General features: G+C 61.3%; 2 protein-coding genes across 4 annotated transcripts in view; both read right to left on the bottom strand.

Annotated features, from left to right (window-relative positions):
* Positions 1-17,459, bottom strand: part of BMP1 (bone morphogenetic protein 1) — a 28,151-nt gene extending 10,692 nt beyond the window's left edge. For 2 of the 3 annotated variants that reach the window (XM_066567183.1, XM_066567184.1), the window contains exons 1-10: positions 17,280-17,459; positions 8,572-8,685; positions 8,354-8,500; positions 8,145-8,262; positions 6,960-7,138; positions 6,745-6,850; positions 6,289-6,413; positions 2,788-2,903; positions 2,494-2,596; positions 51-167 (exon numbers count right to left, since the gene is read on the bottom strand). In XM_066567183.1, the coding sequence (XP_066423280.1) occupies positions 51-167; positions 2,494-2,596; positions 2,788-2,903; positions 6,289-6,413; positions 6,745-6,850; positions 6,960-7,138; positions 8,145-8,262; positions 8,354-8,500; positions 8,572-8,685; positions 17,280-17,418 (1,264 nt within the window). In that variant the 5' untranslated portion in view covers positions 17,419-17,459. The remainder of the gene's footprint in view (positions 1-50; positions 168-2,493; positions 2,597-2,787; positions 2,904-6,288; positions 6,414-6,744; positions 6,851-6,959; positions 7,139-8,144; positions 8,263-8,353; positions 8,501-8,571; positions 8,686-17,279) is intronic. The other variant, XM_066567185.1, reaches the window with a different exon arrangement.
* Positions 17,460-22,898: 5,439 nt separating this feature from the next.
* On the bottom strand, positions 22,899-24,142 carry LOC136567568 (surfactant protein C-like). Its single transcript, XM_066567212.1, has 5 exons — positions 24,104-24,142; positions 23,484-23,873; positions 23,298-23,393; positions 23,115-23,225; positions 22,899-22,994 (listed from the first exon to the last, which is right to left on the bottom strand). The coding sequence occupies exons 1-5, from the start codon at positions 24,140-24,142 to the stop codon at positions 22,899-22,901; spliced, it is 732 nt and encodes a 243-aa protein (XP_066423309.1).
* Between the last annotated feature and the right edge of the window lie 1,326 nt (positions 24,143-25,468).

Genomic DNA, 25,468 nt, shown 5'->3' with positions numbered 1-25,468 from the left:
AGCCCCCCCGGGCCCCGTGCCGCCCCCTGGGCCCCGCTGCTCCCCCCTACCTTCGTAGACGGCGAAGAAACCTTTGCCCACCCAGTTGCTGCTGCTCCGGAACTCCACCCAGAGGCGGCTGTCGGTGGAGATGATGGGCTCGGGCAGCTTGTTCCCGCAGAACCTGCCTGGGGAGGAAGGCGTGCTGGGCTGCCGTGCTGGAGCCCTCCTCTTCCTCACCCCACCTGCTCTTCCTCACTGTCATCTCCTCTTCCTCACCCCACCTGCTCTTCCTCCTCACCACCTCCTCTTCCTCACTGCTACCTCCTCTTCCTCACCGCCTCCTGCTCTTCCTCACTGCCATCTCCTCTTCCTCACTGCCACCTGCTCTTCCTCACTGCCATCTCCTCTTCCTCACTGCCATCTCCTCTTCCTCACTGCCATCTCCTCTTCCTCACTGCTACCTCCTCTTCCTCACTGCCATCTCCTCTTCCTCACTGCCACCTGCTCTTCCTCTCCGCCACCTGCTCTTCCTCACTGCCATCTCCTCTTCCTCACTGCCATCTCCTCTTCCTCACTGCCATCTCCTCTTCCTCACTGCCATCTCCTCTTCCTCACTGCTACCTCCTCTTCCTCACTGCCATCTCCTCTTCCTCACTGCCACCTGCTCTTCCTCTCCGCCTCCTGCTCTTCCTCACTGCCTCCTGCTCTTCCTCACTGCCATCTCCTCTTCCTCACTGCCATCTCCTCTTCCTCACGGCCACCTGCTCTTCGTCCTCACTGCTACCTCCTCTTCCTCCTCACCGCCATCTCCCCTTCCTCACTGCTACCATCTCTTCCTCACTACCACCTCCTCTTCCTTGTCCTCTCCTCTTTCTCATCATCCCCTCTTCCTTTCTGCAACCTTGTCTGACTCACCATGACTTCCTCTTTCTCCTCATGACCTCCTCTTCCTCACCACCACCTCCTCTTCCTCATTACCACCTCCTCTTCCTCACTGCCCCCTCCTCTTCCTCATCACCACCTCCTCTTCCTCACTGCCCCCTCCTCTTCCTTGCCCTCTCCTTCTCTTTCTCATCATCACCTCTTCTTCCTCGCTGCCACCTTGTCCACCTCACCATGACTTCCTCTTCCTCCTGACCTTCCTCATGATCTTCACTTCATCACCGCCACCTCCTCTTCTTCCTCACTACCTCTTCTTCCTCACCTCCACCTTCTCCTGGTCCCCGCACTGCCCCTTTCCAGCCCAAAGCCAAAGGCTGCTTCTTGCTGCACTCCTCCCCAGTCCCCTCCAGCTTTTCTGGCTGTTTCACTTCAGCTGCTGATTCCAGGGGATTTGGGAATCCTGGGATTTGGGGAACATCCAGTTCATGGGATGGGGCTGGGATCCTGGAATCTCCCTGGGGAGCATCCAAAGGATGGGACTGGGATCCTGGAATCTCCCTGAGGAACATCCCAAGGATGTGACAAGGACAGTGGCATCTCTTGGGAACATCACAGGGATAGGACCAGGACGCTGGAATCTCCCCAAGGAACATCACAGGGATAGGGACGGGGGATCCTGGAATTTCCCTGGGGAGCATCACAGGGACTGGAACTTCCCTGGGGAACATCACAAGGATGGGACCAGGGTGCTGGAATCTCTTGGAAAACATCACAGGGATGGGACCAGGATGCCGGAATCTCCCTGGGCAACATCACAGGCACTGGAATCTCCATGGGGAACATCCCAGGGATGGGACCAGGATGCTGGAATCCCTCTGGGGGACATCCAGCTCTTTGGGGTGGGACTGGGACAGTGGCATCTCTTGGGGAGCACCACAGGGATGGGACCAGGACCCTGGAATCTCACTAGAACTTCCCTGGGGAACACCCAGCTCTTTGGGGTGGAACTGGGACCCTGGAATCTCTTGGGGAACATCACAGGGATGGGACCAGGGTGCTGGAATCTCCCTGGGAAACATCACAGGGATGGGAACGCTGGAATCTCCCTGGGGAACATCCAGCTCTTTGCGGTGGGACTGGGACACCGGCATTTCTTGGGGAACACAACAGGGATAGGACCAGGACCCTGGAATATCCCTGGGGAACATCACGGGGAATGGAGTCTCCCTGGGGAACATCACAGGGATGGGATTGGCATCCTGGAATCTCCCCGGGGAACATCACAGGACCGGAATCTCCCTGGGGAACATCACAGGGATGGCACTAGGGTGCTGGAATCTCCCTGGAATCTCCCTGGGGAACACCCAGCTCCTCGGGGTGGGATGGGACACCGCCACTCCCCAGGGAGACGCGCCAGCCAGCTGGATCACCCAGGCTGCTCTCACTGGCGCGGGCTAAACCGGGAGCCCCGCTCCCCTCAGGAACCCCTCTGGGGGGTAATTCCCCCCTCCCCAGGAGTCTGGAATAGCAGGCAGGCAGGGACAGGGGTGAGGGAATCCCCTGGCCCCCTGCCGGCCCCGGGTGGCGCCGGCGGGCAGGAGGGGCGGGCGGGAGGCCCCGGGTTGTTACCTCGCAGCGTGGCCTTTCTCCAGAACCCGTCTCTCACCTCCACGTAGTCGTACCAGCACAGCCGGCTTCGGTACAGGTCCAGGGTGGTGAAATTCAGGATGATCTAAGGGTGGGAAGGAGCAGGAGGAGCCTGGGGTGAGCTCCCCCCATAACCCATCTGCCGGGAGCCAGGGGAACCTGGTGGAATCCAGACCCCTCAAGGGGATGTTGGGGCTCGGGACACCCCAAAACAGGGCTGGGAGGAGGGAGAGGAGGCTGGGAGAGGGCAGGAGCCGTCACCCCAACAGTCAGTACCTTCTCTCCAGGGGTGACCGAGATCCTCCAGACGCAGTGCATGTGGGCAGAGTATCCATTGGGGAATTCCGGGGAGGAGAAGTTGCCCTGGCTGTCCTGGAGTGTCTCCCCACAGGCTGCAGAGGGAGAAAAGCAGGGTTCAGACCCCTCAGAAAGGCGGGGTTCAGACCCCTCAGAAAGGCGGGGTTCAGACCCCTCAGAAAAGCAGGGTTCAGACCCCTCAGAAAAGCGGGGTTCAGACCCCTCAGAAAAGCGGGGTTCAGACCCCCACTATTCACCGTCCCCTCATCCCCTAATAACCCCAACACAGCCCCTTTATCAAGCCCCACCACCACAACCAACCCCATCCCAAGGCCATAACCAACAAGGCCCCAACTACCCCGAGCCTCTGGATAAGGATCCGCTGCCAATGACGCTGAACAAAAAACCACAACCAGCATCCCCCCTAAATAAACCATAACAAACACCAAAGAGACAAAAGAGACCCCAAACTTACTCATCAACCACACCCTGCAACCGCTGCTACAACCAGCCCCTGCACCCCGTAGTAAGGGGAGGGGTTAAATGCATCCCCCAGCAGCAGGAAGGGCATCACTGCTGTGGTAGATGGTAGAGGTAATTCATGCTATTGATGTATAAAATATTGTAAAATCCAAGCTATGTCTTGGATATTGTAAAAATATTGTAAAATCCAAGCTAAGCCGGGATCAGAGTCTTATGTTAAGATAATATCGAGTTCTGTTAATAAGAATGGAACCTTCCTGGGCCATGATCACTGATTTCCCTGGAATGTCCGGGCCACTCCAGAGTGATCTGCACCTCGAAGATTGCATGTACTACATTGATTACCGGTGCCTCCCTGTTACATGTGGATGCCGACTTCTCTGGAGTGCTCTGACAACATCCAGACCCCTGGACTGGACTTTTGCTAACCCTGCCCATGCATGGCCCCGGTTCTGCATGTGAAGGGGCACAAAGGAGCATTCGGTCATCCCTGCCTCAGGCAGAATGAACTGCACAAGAGCTCGCAGCAGCCGGGGTGAACAGGGGAGACTCTGACAGCCGCAGGTCAGATCTGTGCTCACCCAGCGCCCAACCCGGGCTCCACGCTGCCCTTGGCTGTGATGTTGTTTTTTTTTTCCCATGGAAATTCTGTTTCGCTGACAATTTAATCAATTATTGCTACATTTTCTTGTACATTTGGCTCTCGATTTGATCATTTACAGCACTGCCTTCACCCCCTCACCCCAGCGCCCTTTTCCCACCCAAACTCCCAGCGCTGAGGACCCAAATAAACCGCATCCCCACCATCCCCATCCCTCCCTGGAGCGGCTCCCGGCTCCGTGGCTCCGCTCCAAGGCTCCTCCCGGGGCCAGGAGCGCTGCCGGCCCCCCCGGGCCGTGCCACGCCGCGGGGCCGGGCTCGCCGCCCGCGCTCCGGGCCGGTCCCGCGGCTGGAGCCGGCCCAGCGCTGCCATCTGGAAGCCACATGAGGCTGCACACCGAGCTCTGCCGCCCCCCTCCCCACCCTCCCGGCTCGCATGAAAGGTGAAACGCTGCAAAAAAAGCCGCTCGAAACCTGGGCTCGCTGCCTTTTTTCCCCTTTACGCTGGAAACAAAAGAAGGGGACGCTTGTGATCCACAGAGGCTTTTTCGGGAGGGCTCCTCCATTATTTTTTTTTTTTTTTGCTTTTCCTCCTCCAAACTAATCACTTTTCCTGCTCCCCTGAAGGCGGCACGGCCGTGGGGCCCCTCACAAAGGCTTCCCTCTTCCAGGCTGCTAATTAGTCGCTGGAATTAAGCGGGAGCGTGCGGGAGCCAAACTCCTTGCAGATGTTGCCAGCCCAGCCCCGGAGCACGCGGCTGCTGCCGGGGGGACTCGTGCCAGCCGCCCCCTCCCCGCTCCTGGGACAATGCCACCGCTCGTGGTCACAGCCCCAGAGCCCTGCGAGGTGACAGCAGAGCCCGGCTGATGATCTGGCCCAGCCCCCGGGGGGATCTGTGGGCTCTGAGGGGGTCAGGATGTCCCCAAACCCCTCCGGGGGCAGGGGTGGGATGGAGGAGGCTCTTGGAGGAGGCTCTGAGGAGGTTTTGCTCCCCAAGGGTGCTTGTGGGGTCAGAGGATGCTCTCAGGGGATGTTCTGCTCTTGGGGGAATGGTCTTTGGAGGATTTTTCAGGGGGATGCTCTTGGAAGATGCTCGTCCCTTGAAGGATTCTTTTGTAGGAATTCTCTGGGGGGATGCTCTTTGAAGGATTTTGTGGGAGATGGAGATTCCCTTTGAAGGATTTTTCGTGAGATTTTTCTGGGAGATGCTCTTTGGGGGATTTCTTTGGGGGATGCTTTTTGGGAGATGCTCTTGGAGGAGGGTTGCTCTTCCCTTGAAGGATTCTTTTGTAGGAATTCTCTGGGGAGATGCTCTTTGAAGGATTTTTTGGGAGATGCTCTTTAGAGGATGCACTTTGGGGGATGCTCTTTAGGGGATTTCTTTGGGGGATGTTTTTTGGGAGATGCTCTTTGTGGGATTTCTTTGTTGGATGCTTTTTGGGAGACAGTATTGGAGGAGGGTTGCTCTTCCATTTAAGGATTCTTTTGGGGGGGATACTCTTCCCTTGAAGGATTCTTTTGTAGGAATTCTCCAGGAAGATGCTCTTTGGAGGTTTTTTTGGGAGACTTTTTTGGGGGATGCTCTTTGTGGGATTTCTTTGGGGGATGCTTTTTGGGAGATACTCTTGGAGGATGCTCTTTGGGGGATTTTTTTGGGGGATGATTTTTGGGGATGCTTTAGGAGGATGCTCTTTGGAGGGTGCTCTTCATGGGATTTCTTTGGGGGATGCTTTTTGGGAGATGCTCTTTAGAGGATGCTCTTTGGGGGATGTTCTTCAGGGGATTTCTTTGGGGGATTTCTTTGGGGGATTATTTTTGAGGACGCTTTTGGAGGATGCTCTTTGGAGGGCTGCTCCAAGAAGATGCTCTGGAGAGAATTTTTTGGGACAACGCTCTGGGGGGGGGGGGGGGGAGTGTTGTGATTAAAAGGAATTAAAAGGAACAGTGGCTTGTCCCAAATGGGAGCAATGGTGAAGTCAGGATGAGCATCCACATTTCAAGGCTTTCACATCCCTTCCTCACTGCCTGAATCACGTCACCTTTCTCCACTCATGGCTGTGTAATTTCCGTATCTCCTGGAGTCCCCATTTGGCATCAGTGAAGACCCACAAATTGTCTGTGCACACCCAAGGCTCTTTTCTTGCAGGAGGGGGGAGAGAGAGAGCTGAGGACACCCTCACCCAGGCAGATTCTCCTCACAGCCCCCAGAGTGGATGGAGGAGGCACCTTGAGTGCTCTTTAGGGAATCCCACAGCAGTGAGGACCCCAAAACCCCTGGAAACAGGGAATCCACCCAGCACGACGCCGCTTTGGCCAAGATTTGGGGGTGAAGCCAGGAAATCCAACCTGGGGGTGCTTCCCTGGGCTGTCCGTGCCCTCAGGAGGGTGGCACTCACCTGGGCAGCGGTAGAGCTTGCGGGCCTGGGCAATGTCCCCCTTGCTGAGCCGTGTCCTCTGGCCGATGGCGGGCCGGACGCCGTTCACGTCGTATTTGGGCAGGATGGTGTCCAGGAAGATGCCCCTGGGGCAGGAAGGGGATGAGCTGGGCGGGAATCGCCGGCCCTGCGGCCTCACCACCGGGGAAGGATGCTAAAAACAGCCTGGCTGATTAAAGCAGCCTGGCTAATTAAAGCCTGCAGGCCGGTGAGTCAGCGGGGACGTGTCCGTGGGGACAGCAATTCCCTGCTCTGAGAAGGGACCTGAGGGCTTTCATCCCACCCAGAACGCCAATGGGAACCTTTCTTGGAGGGAATGAACTCTGTCCACAGCTGCTAACCACCCTCAGGGGTTGGGGACACCGTGCCACTGTCCCCAGGATGTGAGGGGACACCAGGGGACAGCCCAGGCTGTACCTGGAGAAGGTGTTCCTGGCGTAGTGCATGATGCTGTCAAAGTCATAGGTCTCCCCCAGCGACTCCACCTCCTCAGGCTCCATCTTGAGGAAGTTGTATTCCTGCCCTGAGGAGCACAGCACGGGGGCACTGCCAGGGGAACCCCAACTTCGGCAGCGGGGATGAAGAAGAGGAGGAAGAGGAGGAGGAGGAGGGGGAGGAAAGCTCATCCCCACCTGGCTGGATGTTCTCCCTGATGATGGAGACGTGGTCATCCCTGTCAGGGCGCGTGTGCTCGTGCCAGAAGCCGATGACGTGGCCCAGCTCGTGCACCACGATGCCGAACTTGTCACAGTTTTTGCCGATGGAGATGGCCTGGGGTCCCCCTCCCCGGCGGCCCACGTAGGAGCAGCACCTGCAGGGGAGCAACCAGCTGGGTCCTGGCTCTCTGCTGTGGACATCTGTCACAGACATCTTTTATGGAACATCCTTTCCTTAGGATTTTTCCTCCTGAGAAGCTGAGAGGCCTCAGGAACAAAATGCAAACAATGGTTATCTGCTGCTGTGGAATGCAACAGGTGCATCTGGGATTGGGCTCATGTGGTTGTTTCTAATTAATGGCCAATCACAGCCCAGCTGGCTCCGACTCTCTGTCCAAGCCACAAACCTTTGTTATCATTTCTTGTTTTCTATTCTTAGCCAGCCTTCTGATGAAATCCTTTCTTCTATTCTTTTAGTATAGTTTAAATGTAATATATATCATAAAATAATAAATCAAGACTTCTGAAACATGGAGTCAGATCCTCGTCCCTTCCCTCATCCTCAGACCCCGGTGAACACGGTCACAGACATCCTGGTGTTCCCCAGCCAGGAGAATCAGGTCCCAAAAAACGCTGGGCATGTGGGAATCATCCCTGATACAGAACCTCAGGCATCCTGCCCATGGGAGCAACTCGAGCCTCAGCTCTGCCTGGAAACTGGGAGAGCTCAGCTGCTGGCATGGCATGGCCCAGCACGGCATGGCACAGCTGCACCAGGCCCACATCCCCTGGTTCTGCTGCCAGGGGTGCCCACCTGGAGCCATCCTCGCCCCTGCCCTGCAGCCGAGCTGCTCCATCCCCGCGCTCTGGACCCGGGCTCAGCGTTTGCGCCCACGCAGGGGCTCCCATTCCAGGGGAAATCCTCCTCCTAACCACCATCTGCTTGGCCAGGGCCGTGCCCTGACGTGTGAAGATGCTGAGCTCGTCCAAACCCCTGTTTCCTTTGGCTCCAGCCCCGCTGCAAGCCCGGGCTGGTGCCGCGCCACCGACCTCATCCCCCGGCGGTGAGCGCCGAGCTCCGGCACCTCCTGCACCCCAAACAGAGGGATCCCACCCCAAAACCGAGCCCCAGAGCGGGTCCTGGAGCAGCCCCGCACGTACCCACAGGGCCGGTAGGTGAACACGATGTAGCTGTCCTCGTCGTTGCGCTCCAGGAAGGTGACACACGTGTGCTTCTCCCAGTGGCGCATGGCCTGCCGGAAGATGGCTCGCTGGCTGCCTGCGGAGGGGCGGCGGGGGTCAGCCCGGCGGGGAAACTGAGGCACGGCGGGGCCGGACAGCCCCGGGCGGGCTGGCTGGCTGGCACTCACCGCTGAAGTTGCCGCTGATCACGTAGGGGATGACCCCGTCCGGCCACACCCGCTCGGGCCGGGACGTGGCTGCGCGGCGGCTCCGGGAGCGCTGCCGGCCCCGGCGGCGCCGGGGGTGGCCGGGCCGGGGGCTGGTGGCGTTGGTGCCTGTGGGGATGGGGGGGTCAGCGGGGGCGGGAGGAGGCGGGCAGGGGGCGCTGGGGGCGGGCACGGGGTACCTGAGGAGTTGGAGGGCGGGCGGGTGATGGTGTGACGGGCCAGGTCCACCACGCGGTCCACCTGGAAGAGCTGCAGGTCCTCCTCGTCCAGGGCGATGTCACCCAGGAAGGCGGCTGGGAGGGGGACGGGAGGTGTGAACGCTCCTTTGTGGATCCCAAATCCCATCGGGTGCCTCCCCCCAACCCCTCCACACCTGGCAAGCCCCTTCCTCCCCCTCCTCCTCCTCCTCTCTCTCTCTTTCAGCTGAGCGTGGTACTGGCCGGGCTCCCCCCACTCCCCAGCAGCTGGAGCCAGCCCCACTCTCACATCTGGATCGCATAAAACCCATCCATCACTTTTTAGAGTTTCTATTATTATTTTGTGTTGCAAAACTGCCTTTTCCCCCCCGCCGACTTTTGCTGGCTTTAGGACCCCCTTCCTGCCCGGCTCTTGCCCCCCAGCCCTGAGCGAGCTCCGAGAGCCCCAGGATGCTCCAAGCAGCGACCTCTGAGTCATCTGCGAGCACTGAGCGGAGCCATCTGGGCCGGGAAGCTCCCGCTGTGCCCAGAGCCCGCAGGAGCGGGGCCGCCGTCTGCCGGGACCCCCCTCCCCCAGCAGCATCACGGGGCTGGAGGACACAACCCTGCTCATAACCCTTCCTCCTCCTCCTCCTCCTCCTCCTCCTCTCTGCCGTCCATTCGGCGGCCCCTCCCCGGGGACACCGGGGCTGGCTGAGGTCAGGCCGCGGCTCCGGAGGTGGGGTGGGGGTTCCTCACCGGTTTTGGGGGTACCTGGGGAGAGCAGAGGGTGCCTGGAAGCCCCTGGCCTCGGGCAGCGCTGTATTGGGGTGGCCGGAGCAGCTCAGGGGAGGAGGGCGAGCGGAGCCAAGGTCGCGCTCCAGGCAGTTTGCAAATGGCTCCCTAAAGAGCCACTAATTTATGAAGGCGAGGCGGGACAATTAGGATAACCCTGAGAGGTCCAGAGAGCCGGCCCGGGGTGAGAGGAGCTGCCGTGGGATCAGAGGAGCAGACTGGATCCCATCCCTTTCCACGGCCCCAGCCCAAACCTCGCTGCACTGGCGGCCTGGAGCGCTTTGGGGTGAATCGGCCGCGTTTTGGGGCTGTCCCCAGCACTGACCGCGGGGTGAATCCCATCGGGGGAGGCTCCGGGGTGGAGAGCAGACCTGTGGCAACGCCGAGGGAAGAGCAAACAAGCCGGGGCCGGCACCTCCCCTGGCAGCGACCTGCGGCTGGCACGGCCAGGCTGCAATTTGAGGGCAGAGCAGAGGCAGGAGCCGGCCCCGGCCTCCCCACACCCTCCCGGGGCCGGGAGAGACGTGTCCGAACGGGCAGCGCGGGGGAGGACCGGGGCCGGGGAGCAGGACGAGCATCCCTTGCCAAGAGCTGCATGGAAAGACAAGGGAAAGTAAGCTCGCTTACAGCCCAGCAAGCGCCGGCGGAGCCAAGTGATATAGAAACCATATGTGAGGGATTTGGGAGCCGTGAGAGAGCCGGGCAGGCCGGCCCGGGGATGTGGGGCTGCTTTTGCCGCGGGTTTGAGGCAGCTGAGCTCCCCCAGAACTCCCCAGGGCACGGGGGGTGGCTCCCGGGGGTGCCCCCGCAGCGATCCCTGCACGGACACGTCGGGGCCAAGCCCAGAGTGCCGGGTTGAGAAATTCCAGGTTGGTTTGGGCTCCGGTCACGTCCTCCTCCCACTCTCTCCCTGTGCACCCGTGGAATGAGGTGACACGTGGGTGTTTTGGGAGGGGGGGGTCTCTGCTCGCCAAAAGCCCCCAGACACCGTTAAACTCCCCGAGGGGCTTCCCTGGGGACAGTGCCACGCTGCTGCCACTTGTTGGTGTGGGAGAGGTGGAGGGGACACCCTGCAAGCCAAGGGGACCCTCTGCAAACAAAGGGGACCCCCTGGAAGTGAGGGAGACCCTCTGCAAACTCGAGAGTCTCTTGGCAGGAGTGATCCCAGCCCAGCTTGGAACAGGAGGAAGCGCCCCCCGAGGGGTCACAGCCCCTGCAGCACATCCCCTCACCCAAACCTGGGGACACAGGGACCAAACAGGTCCCCAGCCATCCCTGGAGGTGTCCTGGTGTCCCTGAGCTGCTCCCAGCCTGGGACACCGCTTGCTGAGCCACAGGGGCTGCTCAGTCACAGAGGCCCTGGGGGCAAGGAGGAAACACCCCCCGAGGGGTCACAGCCCCTGCAGGACATCCCCTCACCCCGCCGGGGCTCGGAGCCCGAGAGACCCCAAACAGGGGACACAGATCCCCCCCGGAGCTCCCAGCCGGGGACACCGCGGGCTGAGCCGCAGGAGCTGCTCTCTGCTCAGCCACAGAGGCCCCGGGGGCAAGGTCCGAGCGCAGCGGTGCCAGCAGGGGTGGGGGATTCGGTGCCAGCGATGCCAGCGGTGCCAGCGGGGAGGAGGGCGCGGTGCCAGCTCCAAGGGCAGGCGTGGGGCGCGGAGCAGTCGGGAGTGACGGAGGGGAGAGGGGATGGATGATCCCAGCTCCATCCCGGCCGCCCCCCAGAGCACAGCCGGCACTTCGGGAGCTCTGCCCCCGCCCCCCGCAGGCGGAGATAGCTCAGCCCTCCTCTGTTGTTTGACTTTTTGTGCTGTGTTTTCTTTCGGGTTCTCGGAACGCTGACGTAACCCCGGGGCTGAAGCTTTAGACAAACAAGGTTTTTCATTCGGACCAGGGCCAAAGCCCCTCAGCAGCCCATCCTGATCCCGCAGGCACCTCCTGATCCTCCTGGGTCCCTCTGCTCCCTGCCCGGGATGCAGGAGCTCAGCATCCCCCTGGGCAAGGTGAGCAGTGCAGGGGCAGCCACGGGCCTGACCTCTCTGGTGTCACTGGGAGATTGGGATGAGCCTGACCTCGGGCCCCACCAAGGCTGGGAGCTCTGGTGCAGCAGAAATAGGATGAAACAGGCGCTGGGAAGGGGCCGGGGCACGAACGAGGTGTTCTGGGAGCCGGGAAAAGCAACCAGAGCCGAGGGGAAGCCTTGGCAGATCAACAGCACAGGATCACATTGCAGGGCAGCCTGGGGCAGAGGAGGCTCTGGGCCTGGTGCAGGGCAAGGAGGGACCCCCATCCCTGCCAGGATCTCACCAGAGATCCCCATGTGGGTCTCACCAGGCCTCGAAGGACATTGAGGAGGGACCATTATCCCTGCCAGGATCTCACCAGAGATCCCCATGTGGGTCTCACCAGGCCTCGAAGGACATTGAGGAGGGACCCTCATCCCTGCCAGGATCCCACCAGAGATCCCCATGTGGGTCTCACCAGGCCTCGAAGGACATTGAGGAGGGACCCTCATCCCTGCCAGGATCCCACCAGAGATCCCCATGTGGGTCTCACCAGGCCTCGAAGGACATTGAGGAGGGACCATTATCCCTGCCAAGATCCCACAAATGGAGGGAAAAATCCTCATCTTCCTGTGGGTCTCACCAGGCCTTGAAGGCACTGGGCAGGAGGGACCCCCATGCCTGGGAAGATCCCAGCAGAGGGTGGGAAAGATCCTCATATGGGTCTCAAAGGACACTGGGCAGGAGGGACCCTCATCCCTGCCAAGATCCCACCAAAGGGTGGCAAAGATCCTCATTCTCATGTAGGTGTCACCAGCTATTGAAGGACACTGAGCAGGGGGGACCCTCATCCCTGTGAAGGTCCCACCCAAGATCCTCATGCAGGTCTCAGCAGCCCTCGAAGGCACGGGGCAGGATGGACCCTCACCCTTGTGCAGCTGGAAGGTTCCTGAGCAGGAGGGACAGGAGGGATCCTCATCCCTGTGTGGGTGCCAGGGACCCTCAAAGGCAGCATCAGCCCAGCCCAGCGTTCCCTCGGCAGCTCCATCCCAATCATCCCAAACCCTGTGCGAGTCCCGAGCATCCCTCGCTGTGCGGGCAGCGTTTGGGCTGTGGAAGGAAGCAGGGATCGAACCTCTCTGCCCCAGCCGGGACCGGGATGGAAGCGAGATCTCCAATAGGTGCGTCCCGGGCTGTAAAGCCACGGAGCCACCGGAGCAGCGTCCCACTGGCTCTCGGAGCCCTTAAATATGTGAGGAATGCTCCTCGCACCGCCCCTCGCCCCCGCACGCCGGCCCAGCTGCGCGGCCAAACACGCCGGGGCCGCGGCCCGGCCAGAGGGGACCCCTCGGCTCTGCGGGGTCCCCCCAGCCCTGGGGGCTGCGCTGCCCGCGGTGGGAGAGGGGGGGAGGTGTGGAAGGATTCGGAGCATCCCGGGGTTTTGGGGCTGGGGCGAGCAGCCGGGTCCCTGCAGGGAGAGCCCCGGGGCAGAGGGAGGGGAGCAGCGCCTCTCCTGCCCCCCGGGACACACGGAGGGGACGCGGCCCCTCTCCCACCCCCCGGTGGCTCTCAGCCCCTCTCCTGGTGCCCCTCGCCGGCGGCGGGACAGAGGGAGCCGCCAGCCTGTAAACGCCGGCCCGAGGAGTATTTGCTTTCCCAGAGCACCTTCCGAGCAGCGGGGCAGGCACAAAGCAGGAATTCAAGGCTGGGAGGCCAGGCTGGGAGCCAGGCCAGATCACGGTCCCTGTGCAGGCTTGGGGAAACTGAGGCACGGGGGGGATAGAAGCACTCAGCACCAGCCAAGAGCTCAGATATCCCTCAATGCCATCTCCCACCTCCTGCTTCCTGCCTGGAGCATCCTTATCCCAGCTGGTGGCTTCGGGGCGCCCAGGGCTGTGGGCACGGCACAGAAGCTCCAGCACAACATCCACGCTGGAGGGATGATCCCAATCCCGAATTCCCTCCGGTGCAAGGCGCATCCTCCCTCCGCCAACGCTTCCCTGAGCACCCGCGGCCAAATTCCCTCCCCAGCCCTGGGCAGCGGCGTTCAGGCTCCAACCAAGCCCTTTGCTGCCCCGGGCCATGAAAAGAGCACCAATAAACATCCCGGGCAGCAAACGAATTCCAGGGGCAGGAAACTTCCGTCGGGGGCAGGCTGGGAGTGGGAGGGATGATTGGAGCACTCCAGGGGAGCCTTTTCCTTCTGCTGCTCTTCCGTGACAGCAAAAGGAGGAAAGAGCCTCGTCCAGGGCTCGGCGTGGAGGATGCCAAGGCTGAGGCACGCCGGAGCCCCGGGATGGAAGGAGCTGTGTGCAGGGAGTGAGGTCTCCCCTCATCCCCTCTGCAGCCGGGTCACCGAGGAAAACACAACCCGGGCCAAGAGCAGCAGTCCCTGTGAAAGGGAGAGCTGCTGCAAAGGAAAATATTTGGGAATTGCACTGCCAAGGGGATGTCGGGGGGGGTTGTTGTCACATTGGAGAGGAGCCTGGTGGCAGCAGGGACAGGGAATGGAGACGGGGACAGGCCCTGACAGCCAACCCCACACATGAGGCTCTCCTGTCGCTGTCCCTGTCCCTGCCAAAGGGCTCCCAGACCTCTGGGCATCCTCCCAGGAGCTCTGGCTGTAAACATCCCCCCTGTTGTGCTTCCTGTCCTCACAACGCCCCCTCCCAGCACACCTTAACCCCTTCCCGAGGGGTTAACCCCGTCCCTTCCCTGCTCCTGGCTCCCTGACAAACCCTTGGGGTGTTCCACTGTCTTCCCACATGCATGGAGCTCGGTTTGCCACGCCAAGTTTGCCACTCTGAGTTTGCCACTCAAGTTTGTCACTCCAACTTTGCCATGCCAAGTGTGCCACGCCAAATTTGCTACTCCAAGTTTGCCACTCAAGTTTGGCACATCAAGTTTGACATGCCAAATTTGCCACTCGAGTTTGCCATACCAAGTTTGCCACTCAAGTTTGCCATGCCAATTTTTCCACTCCAAGTTTGCCCTGTCAAATTTGCCATTCCAACTTTGCCACTCAAGTTTCCCACTCCAACTTTGCCACTCCAACTTTGCCAGTCCAACTTTGCCACTCAAGTTTTCCACTCAAGTTTACTATGACAAGTTTGCCACTCCAAATGTGCCCGCAGTGACCTCCCGCAGCCCCTGGCCAGGTGATGAGCAGGACCTCCTCTTCCCACGGCTCATTGGGATGCACTGGGATCCTTTTTCTCTCCAGAGACCTCCAAGAATCCTCAGCACAGCCACAGGCAAGCCGGAGGACGCGTTATTGCCCGGAAAACTCCCTTCCCGGGGAGAAATTTCGGGGAAAGCCCACGGCGATCCGTTCTCCCTCCTCTCCCCGCATCCCCTCCCGGCCGCTTTGTTCTCCCCGGCTCTCCCCGGGGCCGCCCCATCCTTGCCGCCCATGTGTTTCCCAGCCCGGATAAAGCCTCAGGAAGCGCCGTCTCCCCCCTGGGCACGACCCGCCGGCGTGAATCAGCAGCCGAGGCGTTTCCCAGGAGCCGGGGAAGGGAGGGCAGCGAGCAGCGAGCCCCCGGCCCCGCCGTGGCACCCCGGGCCCCCGCCGGAGGATGCCGCCGCGCCGAACGGGTGATTACACAAAGATAAAGCAGATCCCGCGATCGGCCTGAGATTTTCCAAGGTTTTGCCGAGCCCTGAACCGCAGGCCTCCCGCCGGCCCCGGGCTCCGCGGGTGGATTTTTACCCGGCATGATGAATAAGTGACATATAACGGCTGGAAAATATTTTTGGGCAGCTTGACAAGTGTGACTGCAACCAGTAGCCTGGGCTGGCTACGCCTGGAAAGTGTAATCTAGGTGAAATCCCGGCGGCTGGAGAACTCCAGGCACGGCTGGGAAGCTCCCACAGCCGGCAAGGGGGGCTCAGACCCCCCAGCCCCGTCCGTCTGTCCAGCGGTTGTGCCACGCAGGTGATGCTGAGCTCCCCGTGGGAGTTTGGGAGAGGAGATCCCCCCCAAACCCCCACTTTGGGGGGGCTGTGTGAGCCCCCAAGGGCTCTGCACCCCCGTGGGTAACAGGAACACTGGACAGGGGGGTTTCAGCCCCCCAGTGTAGCCAAGCACCCCAAAGTGTGGATGTGGAGCTGAGTTGGGGTACAAGATGGGCTCGATCGCATCCCCCCGGTGCCGGGGGCACCCAAGGGGTCTCGGATGCCACCCCCAAAGTGCTCAGACAGCCCCGGCTGGGCGGGATGAGCCCCACCGAGCCCCGGGGCCGCTGTCCCCGCGCAGCTGGGGGCGCTGGGAGCTCTTCCAGCCCTTCCAGCCCTTCCAGCCCTTCCAGCGCCTTTCCCAACCGGAGATCCGACCCGGATCTGACCCGGCGGCCGCTCCCGGGCACCGAGACCTGACCGGGTGAAGGGAAACCGGGGCCACGGCCGGTTCCTTCCTCCCTGACCGCCCGGGGGTTGCTCCAAGGGCTGCATCTCCCGGCGCTTTCCCGTTTTGGCATCCTTGGAAGCGACGCGGCGGCACGGGAGGCTCTTCCCCTTCCGCTGGCACCGCTGCAGACGGGTGGCATCACCGGGGTGGCATCACCGGGGTGGCCGGCGAGCCGCGGGCAGCCGGTGGCCTCAGGATACCTCTGGCATGAGGAACACAAATCCCTCTCCCGGTGTTTTCCCTCCCCGCAGCCGCGGCGGTGGCAAAATTTTGGTGTTTCTGGCGCTGCCCGGAGCTCGGGGAGGGGTCTCAACACCCCAAAATTGAACCAAGCCCTCGCATGGGATGCCAGGGGGGGGTCAGGAGGATGCCAGGGGGTTCTGGCTCCCCGGAAAATGGAATTTCATCATCTCGGTCCTGTGGAGCCAAACGAGGGTGAATCCCCGGCTCGCTCCATGCGTGGCAGGGCCTGATCCCCCCCGCCCCCATCCCGTCCCCCACCCCCGGCTCCTGTAATGAAATTAATCCCATTGGGATCTCATAAAGGCAGGACAGGAATGGGAAGGGGGCAACAGCCGGCCCGGGAGGCGAGGGGGGGTCTCGGGGTGCACGGGAGGGGGGCGAGGAGGGGACAGCGGGGAAGCCTCGTCCCCGGCGCTCAGCTGGAGGAAGCGGGAGCGGGGGGAAGGCTCCAGCCGGCTCTGCCCGGACGGTTTTGCAAGCCTTGCTGTTTCAGCCCGGGAGGGCAGGAAGGGAAGGATTTTTGGCCAGAAAAAAGCCCTCGTGTAGACAGAGTTATATCAACAGCCGCCTTGCAGCGCAGACAATGCCAGTACAGAGAAACGTGATCCCCCTCCAGACCCCGGCCCTCGCAGCAGCCTCAGCCCTGCACGGCCCTCCCGTGCCTCAGTTTCCCCCCTCCCCAAATCCTTCCATCCCCTTTAGCTCGCACTGGGAGACGAGGATTTGCCCCCACAGGACCCAGTTTGTTCCCAGCCCTTCCAAAACCTGGGGAGCAGCTCCGAACCCCCTGTCCCGGCACGGAGGGACCCCAGCCCGCGGTGGCACCTCCCGGGTGTCCCGGGGGGGGACGAGCTTTGGCTGCGGGCTGGGGGAGAGGAGGAAAGCCAAGGGCTGCAGAGCGTGGGCTCAAGGCGGGAGGTGCTGGCGTGGGATGCAGAGGGGGGCTGCGATGGGGGGCTGGGGGCTCCCCGCCGCCTTTGACAGCTGCCGGTGCAGCCGGGAGCGGGCAGGGAAAGCGGGGCGCGGGGCCAGCCCCCCCCCGCTCCTCACCCTAAGTACAACCAGCTGCACCCCGGAGCGGGACCCGCTGCTCGCCCCGTCCCCCCGAGCCCGCCCGGCCGGGACTGCCCGGGCCCGGCGCTGCGGAGCCCCGAAGTGCGTGCGGGGCACGGTCCCGGTCCCCCGCGCTCACTCCCGCAGCCGCGGCCCCCGCGCTCCCCTTTGTCCGCCCGCCCGGCCGCGCATCCCCCCGCTCCTACCGGCTTTGCAGGGGTCCTTGTAGTCCAGGGGTTCCTCGTCCTCCTCCTCTTCCTCCAGCACGTAGGAATAGTCCGGAAAGCGCAGGGCCCGGGCCAGGAGCAGGCAGAGGAGCAGCCCGCAGCTCCGCAGCCCGGCCATGGCTCCGGCCGGCGTTTTTTTTTTCCTCTCTTCCCTCTTTCCTTCCCTTCTTCGCTTTTTTTTTTTTTTTTTTTTTTTTTCCCCTCGCTCTCTCTCCCTTCTTCTTCTTCTTTTTTTTTTTTTTTTTTTTTTTTTAGGGAAATGAGATCTGGCGGGGGCGGGTTCAAGCGCGGAGCTCGGCCCCTGCAGCCCCGGGCGCAGGGCTCGGAGCGGGGCCAGCGCCGGGGGGGGCGGAGGCGACGGGGACCTGGCCCGCAGCCCCCGCTCCTGCCCCTCCGCAGCCCCCGCGCCGGGGCTGCCCCGTCCCGTCCCGTCCTGCACCCCCCGGGTCCCGTTTCGTATCCCCCGGTACCGATCGTGCTCTCTCCGGGACCATATCCCCGGTACCGATCCCGGTCTCCCCCGGTCCCGTTCCATTTCCCTGGTACCGACCCTGGTCTGCCCCGGTCCTGTTCCGTTTTCCCCAGTCCCGATCCCGGTCTCCCCCGGTCCTGTTCCGTTTTCCCCAGTCCCGATCCCCGTCTCCCCCGGTCCTGTTCCGTTTTCCCCAGTCCCGATCCCGGTCTCTCCCGGTCCTGTTTCATTTTCCCCCATACCGATCCCGGTCTCCCCCGGTACCGATCCTGGTCTCTCCCGGTCCTGTTCCGTTTTCCCGGTACCGATCCCAGTCTCCCTCAGTCCCATCCCATATCCCCAGTACCAATCCCGGTCTCCCCCAGTCCCGTCCCATATCCCAATACCAATCCTGCTCTCCCCTGGTTCCGTTTTCCCCGGTACTGACCCGGTCTCCCCCTGCCCTGTTCTGTTTCCCCAGTACCAATCCCGGTCTCTTCCGGTCCTGCTCCATTTTCCCCGGTACCGATCCTGGTCTCCCCTGGTCCCATCCCATATCCGCAGCCCCGTTCCATATCCTGGTACCAATCCCTGTCTCCCCCAGCCCTGTTCCGTTTTCCCGGTACTGATCCTGCTATCCCCTGATCCCATTCCATTTTCCTTGGTACTGATCCCGGTCTCCCCCTGTCCTGTCCCATATCCCCGGTACCGATCCCGCTGTCCCCCTGTCCCGTTCTGTTTTCCCCGGTACCAATCCCGGTCTCCCCCTGTTCCTTCCCATATCGCCGGTACCAATCCCGATCTCTCCCGGCCCTGCTCCGTTTTCCCCGGTACCGATCCTGGTCTCCCCTGGTCCCATCCCATACCCCCAGCCCCGTTCCATATCCCAGTACCAATCCTGGTCTCCCCCAGCCCTGTTCTGTTTTCCCTGGTACCGATCGCAGTCTCCCCCTGTCCCGTTCCATTTTCCTTGGTACTGATCCCGGTTTCCCCCGTTCCATATCCCAGTACCGATCCCAGTCTCCCCCTGTCTTGTCCCATATCCCTGGTACTGATCCCCTGGGGTGGCCGAGGCCCAGAGACACAGCCCTGTCCCCTTGCAGTGGCCCTGCCTGGGGCATTCCAGCCTGGGAATGCTGCAGGAGGATCTGGCTCACCCTGTGCTGCTCCTACAAACCCATCCCTCTCCTCTCAGAGCACTCCCAGACTTGCATGAACTTTGTTTTTTAGGATTTTAAGTGTTTCCTGTGCCTGATGACCTCCACAGGGACACACTGGGTGACACCAGCATCCAGGTTCTGCTCCTTCCCTGCCTACCAAGCCCCCAAATCCCCTTTCTCTTCACTTTCAGGGATCTCCTGCATCCAGGGCCTGGCTCATTCCCCCAGGAATGGCAGAGTCTCCTTCACCCCTCATCTCTGTGTCGCTTTCCTCCCCCATCAGGATCATCCCAGGATGTTTTCCTCCTTCTCCCTTATTGCAAAACCCACATCCAGCAATTCTTTCCTCCTCAAAGCAGATAAATAAACCCTGGAAAAGCAGGCTGGCTGTGTCCCCACTCTGCCCCTCAGGTCAGTCAGCTCATCCCAGGGACGGGAATTTGGGGAGCAACCTCTGGATTGCACTCCAGCCTGGAGCCCATCTCCCAAGAAAACAAACAAACTTTTGGAATCCTTTTTGTTTTCATCCTGTGCTGGGGCTGGGGAGGATGTTTGGAGTCCCTGGATGATGTCAATCCATAATGTCAGGATCCAGCCGTGGCTGTCCAGCCTGAGATCTCCCCTTTCTCACGGAGCGCTCCGGGGAGCCCGGCCTGGCCCAGGAGCTTTTCCCACACCAAAACATTCCCCCAAAATCCAGCTGCAGGCTGGGCTCATGGCACCCTGCAGGACACTGGCCACCAGCACTGCAAGCTGGAGCCCTACCTGGAACAGGAGCTTGGGCATCAGGATGGCAATGTCCCCATGCCAGGATCCTTGGGGATGTCACCTGAGGATCAGGATGGGAATGTACCGATCACAAGAGCCCTGGGGATGTCACCTGAGGATCAGGATGGGAATGTCCCCATCACAAGAGCCCTGGGTATTTCACCTGGCATCAGGATGGGAATGTCCTTATCCCAGGAGCCCTGGTGGAGGATGTCACCTGGAAGGACCTGAGCATCAGGATGGGAATGTCCTCACGCCAGGAACCCTGAGGGAATGTCACCTGGCAGGGTCTGAACATCAGGATGGGAATGTCCCCATGCCAGGGGCCCTGGTGGAGGATGTCACCTGGCATCAGGATGGGAATGTCCTTGTTCCAGGAGCCCTGGGGATGTCACCTGGCACAAATGTCCCCATGCCAGGAGCTGTGGGGAGGATGGGGACTGACCATCAGGACAGGAATGTCCCCATCTCAGGATCCTTGGGGATGTCACCTGGAATCAGGATGGGAATATCCCCATCCCAGGAGCCCCAGGGATGTCACCTGGCACAAATGTCACCATCCCAGGAGCCCTGGGGGGATGTTGGGCCTGAGGATCAGGACAGGAATGTCCCCATCACAAGAGCCCTGGGGATGTCACCTGGCATCAGGATGGGAATGTCCTCATGCCAGGAGCCCTGGGGAGATGTCACCTGGAAGGACCTGAGCGTCAGGATGGGAATGTCCCCATCCCAGAATCCTTGGGGGAATGTCACCTGGCACAAATGTCCTCATCCCAGGAGCCCTGGGGATGTCACCTGGAACAAATGTCCTCATCTCAGGAGCTGTGGGGAGGATGGGGACTGACCATCAGGATGGGAATGTCCTCATCCCAGGAACCCTGGGGAGATGTCACCTGAGGATCAGGATAGGAATGTCCCCATCCTAGGATCCTTGGGGGGATGTCACCTGGCACAAATGTCCTCATCCCAGGATCCTTGGGGGGATGTCACCTGGCACAAATGTCCCCATCCCAGGATCCTTGGGGGGATGTCACCTGGCACAAATGTCCTCATCCCAGGAGCTATGGGGGCCTGAGCATCAGGATGGGAATGTCCTCACCCCAGGAGCCCTGGGGAGATGTCACCTGGCACAGACACACGGATTCCAGAGCTCCTACCTCACCCTGCCCGCCCTGCAGGGCTTCCTTGGCACCCTGGAACGTCAGGTGGGCGATGCCAAGGCCTGGCACCGGCGCAGCCGTGAGGGTGGGGGACACCAGGAGCAGCCAGGAGCATTCCTGGATCCCATCCTCAGCTCGTCCATGCCCAGAACCTGCACACAAGGAGCAGCCCGGGGTGTTCCCAGCACCTTTTCCCCACAGAACCAGGACTGGTGACCCCGGGAGGTGCCCGTGCAGTGAGAGCCTGGCACTGGGTTGTGCCCTGTGGCCACTGTCACACAGCCCAGGGGGCTGCAGGGTGGCAGCTCCTCCTCCCAGGGATGGGACCCCTCACTCCCATCATCTGCAGGGGGGTTTTACTCTGATTTCCCCTGCCAGGACCCCCGAGGTCCCCGCTGTGCCGCAAACCTCCGGAAATGGGAATTATTGCACAAGGACCTGGCCCTGCCAACTTTCTGTCGCCTCCTCCATCTGCTCCAGCCTTGGGGGGGTCTGGGGGTCAGGGAGGGTTTGGGAGGGGACGCCCTGGAGCTGCAGGAGGCCCTGGATGGGTGCCCCAGGTCCCAGCTGGCTGCAGGAGCAGCTGCCCTGGTGCCAGGGGGGGAAAGGGGCTGGGGGCAGTGTGGGGGCAGTGGGGGCTGGTGGTCCTCACTTGGGGCTGGTGGGCTCCCATTGCTGGGATGGGATGGGCTGCTCTGTGTTCCTCATCTCAGCCGCCAGTTCAGTGTCCTGATCCCAATAACTCCTGGTCCTAATAATGCCAGAATCCCATCCTAATAAAGCCTGATCCTAATAAAATTGTGGTCCTGATCCTTATTATAAAATTATAACTCCTGATCCTTGTAGAACCAGCATCTCAGTCCTGATGGTGTCTGATCCCAATACACCCGATCCCAATGGCACCAGTATCCCAGTCCCAACAACTCCTGATCCTAACAACACCAACATCCTGATCCCAATAATTCCTGATCCTAACAGCATTCCTGTCCTAATAACACCTGAGCTGAATATTGCCTGATCCCAACACCAGCTCTGTCATCCTAAAACCCCAATAATTCCCAATTCTTATAGTGCCTGATCCTAATAACACCAACATCCTGATCCCAATAATTCCTGATCCAAACAGTGCCAGCATTCCTGTCCTAATAACAGGAATGTTATTAGGAGCCTAATAATGCCTGATCCCAACACCACCTCCCTCATCCTAAAACCCCAAGAACTCCCAATTCTTATAATGCCTGATCCTGATAACGCCTGATCCTAACAACACCAACATCCTGATCCCAATAATTCCCGATCCTAACAGGGCCAGCATTCCTGCCCTAACAACACCTGAGCTGAATAATGACCCCAGCACCAGCTCCCTCATCTTAAAAACCCCAATAATTCCCAATTCTTCCAATGCCTGATCCTGACGGCTCCTGATCCCAGCGGCCTGTCCTAAATCACCCGGTGCTAACGATCCCTGTCCTCGGGCAGCGTCTGGTGGCCGCTGCTTTCGGCACAGGCTGTCTCCAGGAATAGCTCCCAGACCTGATTCTGGTTCCTTTATTCCAGCCCGGCACAGCACAAACCCATTTTTCCCCCCGGGTCAGCTCAGGTCAGGCAGCCACGCCCGGGGGGGAGCCCTCAGTGAGCCCCCAGGCTGTGGCAGCGACAGAAATTCCCCCAAAATCCAAGCCCGGAGCCCCTCAAGGCGTTTTTGAGGCAGGGGGAAGGCGGGAGCTGGCGGGGAGCGAAGAACTGGAACGGAGAATTGTGTTTTTCTTTAAATGTCATGTTGTTTTAAGCTCATTTTTGCACTTGGGTTTGGCGAAGCGGAGAAGACTTAAGTGACAAACCAGCTGTCCCCCGGCCCAGCGCAGACACCCCCGCCCCGCCCCCGGCCCAGCGCCGACCCCCGGCCCCCTCCTCACCCCCCGCACCCCAAAATTCGGGTGGGCACGGCGGCGGCGGCCCCGATGCTCCCAGCGGGGCTGTGCCCGTCGGGGGCGCTGCCAGGCAAAGCTGGCGCTGTGGGGGCGCTGCAGGGTGGGCGGGGGTCCCGCAGCCCCCCCTGCTAAGCCCAGTACACCGGGAGGAGGCTGCACAGGATGCCCGCCGTGGTGCCCAGCAGGGAGCGGTCAGCCAGGGGCACCGAGATCTTGTCTTCAGCCTGGGTAAGGGGGGGGACAAGGCACATCCTTCATCATCATCTTCATCATTCCTCCCCTCAGGGAGGGGCTGCACAAGGCACTGAGCCCCCCAGCTCCCCCAGACCCAGCCAGGTCCTCACCTGCCGGCGCTGGAAGGTCTCGACCACGCTGTCCAGCCCCGGGATGTTGTCCTTGTCCACTCGGGTCACGTAGCAGGCGCGGTGCAGCCGGGCTCTGTAGCTCACCAGCAGCTGTTGGAAGCCAAAGCGGGCTCAGCCTCATCCCATTTCCCCCTGCCCGTGTCCCCAGAGCCCCCCACTCACATTCCTGTAGTCATAGATGACCGTGGCCGCGTTGCCGTCCCCGCTGTCCAGGTAGAAAGTGGCCGCGTCCTCTTCCCACAAAGGGCCCCGCAGCACCTGGAGGGGACCCAGGGGCATCTCAGAGCCTGCAGCAGCCCCTTCCCCTGGCATGGGGGTGCTGCTGATGGCACTGGGGGTGGCACTCACGGTGTCGGCGTGGCGCTGCTCCACGCTCAGCCACATCAGCAGCGCGCCGGCGATGATGACCACGAGCAGGACCAGCAGCACCACCACGATGAGCAGGCAGCGCAGGCGGCCGCAGCTCAGAAGCTTGCGGGGCAGGTGGCACAGCAGCCGAGGGACGAAGCACAGCGACTTCTTGAGGCAGCCGGAGCAGCTGGCGCAGCCGGGACACTTGGGACACTTGGGACACTTGGGGCACTGGCAGCACTTGGGCAGGCAGCAGCATTTGGCGCAGCACCAGCTGCATTTGGTGCAGCATTTGGCGCAGCACCAGCTGCATTTGGTGCAGCATTTGGCGCAGCACGTGGCGCAGGGCAAGCAGCAGCCTGGGCAGCAGCAGCCGTTCCCCGAGTCCTGGGGTGCAGGAAAATGGGGGGATTTGGGGTCAGCTGGGGGGTGCAGGAGGTTGAGGGTGGGATTGCAGCTCTGATCCCGCTGCCCCTGGGCGCTGGGAATGCAGCATCCCACGGTCCAACACCTCACCCTGGGCACTGGTGCCTTGCTGGGATAACCTGGGCAAAGCCCTGTGCCCAGCTGGCTGCAGGGACACCCCGGGGTGGCAGTGCCACCCTGCAGGGACTCACCTCCTCTTCAAGCACCACTTGCTTCATGCTGCTCTCCATGGCTGCTGCCTCCTCCTCCTCCTCCTCTTCCTCCCATTCCCAGCCCAGTCTGACTGCAGGGACTGGGAACTTTATACTGGGGCACTGGGGTGGGGACCCTGTGGAGGGTTTGGTGGCCCTGGGGTGCAGCCAGGCCCTGGCATGTGACCACTCCACCGGTGTTTGCTGAGCGCCCACTCCCAGCTGCATCCCCCTGGGAACCTGCAGCTCAAGAGGCTCCGAGGGCACTGGGTCAAGGACCCTTGTCCCCAGGCACGGGGACTTCTCTGCTGCCCAGGAGCGAGGTGGCAGGGCCAAAACAAACCCTCCAGGGTGGAGCATCCGGCTGTGGCTGTGCCCAGGGTGGGAGCTGGCTCGTGTCCCTTTGCCAGCTTGGGCACCTGCAGCTGCTTGATGTGGCAAGGAGCAAACAGGACGTGAAATATTTCCTGTAATCCACAGGGATGGGGTGGGAGCGGGGTCACTGTGGCGTGGGGAGTGTCCCTGACCCTCATTCCTGCTCCTGAGGCTGCTCAGGCACTGCTGGTGGCTGTTGGGGCTGCCAGAGGCGCCCACAGTGGGGATTTTTTGGGGTTAGGGGGTCCCAGCTCCGCCATGTCCCCCTCAGGTGGCAGGAGGACATTGCTGGGCCTTGGTTCTGCCCATCCACGAGCTCCTCCTGCAACTGGGACCCCTCCAGCCCTCCCTGAGACCCCCAACACCCCCAATAGTGATGGGGGGGGGTGAACACTGCCTCTTTTCCCAGGGTGTCAAGGGCCACGAGAGTCCCTTGAGTGGCTCCTGGCTGTTTGTTCTGTCCCCATGGGAGCCCTTATCACCTTTCCTGGCCCATGGCACCCCCTTGACCCAGCTCCTTATCACGGTCAGGGTTTTTTGGGAAGCAGAGCTGCTGGCTCTGAGTCAGCACATGCAGTGTCCCTCCTGTTCCCTGTCACCCCCCAGAGCTCTGACCCTGCTCTCTGCCTGTGCTGATGATTTTGGGGACAACACCGAGTTTGCAGCTCTGGAAAGATCAAATCAACTTCCAGGGGTCTCTTTTTCCCCTCCCAGCCTTGCTGCTCCTCTGTTTTTCAGTGCAGCACTTGGGAGTGGCCCCAAAGGCTGCTCCCAGCTGATGAAGGGGCAAGAGGGGCTGGAATGGGTGGGAAAAGGGAGAGGAGGAGCAGGAGCTGGAGCTGGAGCAAGTGGATCGTGGTGTCTGTGGGTAACGCTTGGTTCCCACTGGGGACATGGCGCTGTCCCTCTGTCCCCAGCTGCACCAGGAGGACGGGTTGGGACGGGGTTGGGAGCTGTTCCTGAAGGGCTGGAAGGGCAGGGGCTGCTCCT

This window comes from Molothrus aeneus, chromosome 29 (genome assembly GCF_037042795.1).
Source record: "Molothrus aeneus isolate 106 chromosome 29, BPBGC_Maene_1.0, whole genome shotgun sequence".
Classification (NCBI taxonomy): Eukaryota; Metazoa; Chordata; class Aves; order Passeriformes; family Icteridae; genus Molothrus; species Molothrus aeneus.
The sequence above is the reverse complement of the archived record's forward strand: the minus strand, read 5'-3'. Positions and strand labels throughout refer to the sequence as shown.

Excerpts from the sequence above, each read along its gene's own strand:
- LOC136567568 (XM_066567212.1), bottom strand. The coding sequence starts at position 24,142 with ATGGAGAGCAGCATGAAGCAAGTGGTGCTTGAAGAGGAG. Across the intron at positions 23,874-24,103 it reads AAGTGGTGCTTGAAGAGGAG|GACTCGGGGAACGGCTGCTG; the intron begins GTGAGTCCCTGC and ends CCTGCACCCCAG. Across the intron at positions 22,995-23,114 it reads AGACCTTCCAGCGCCGGCAG|GCTGAAGACAAGATCTCGGT; the intron begins GTGAGGACCTGG and ends CCCCTTACCCAG.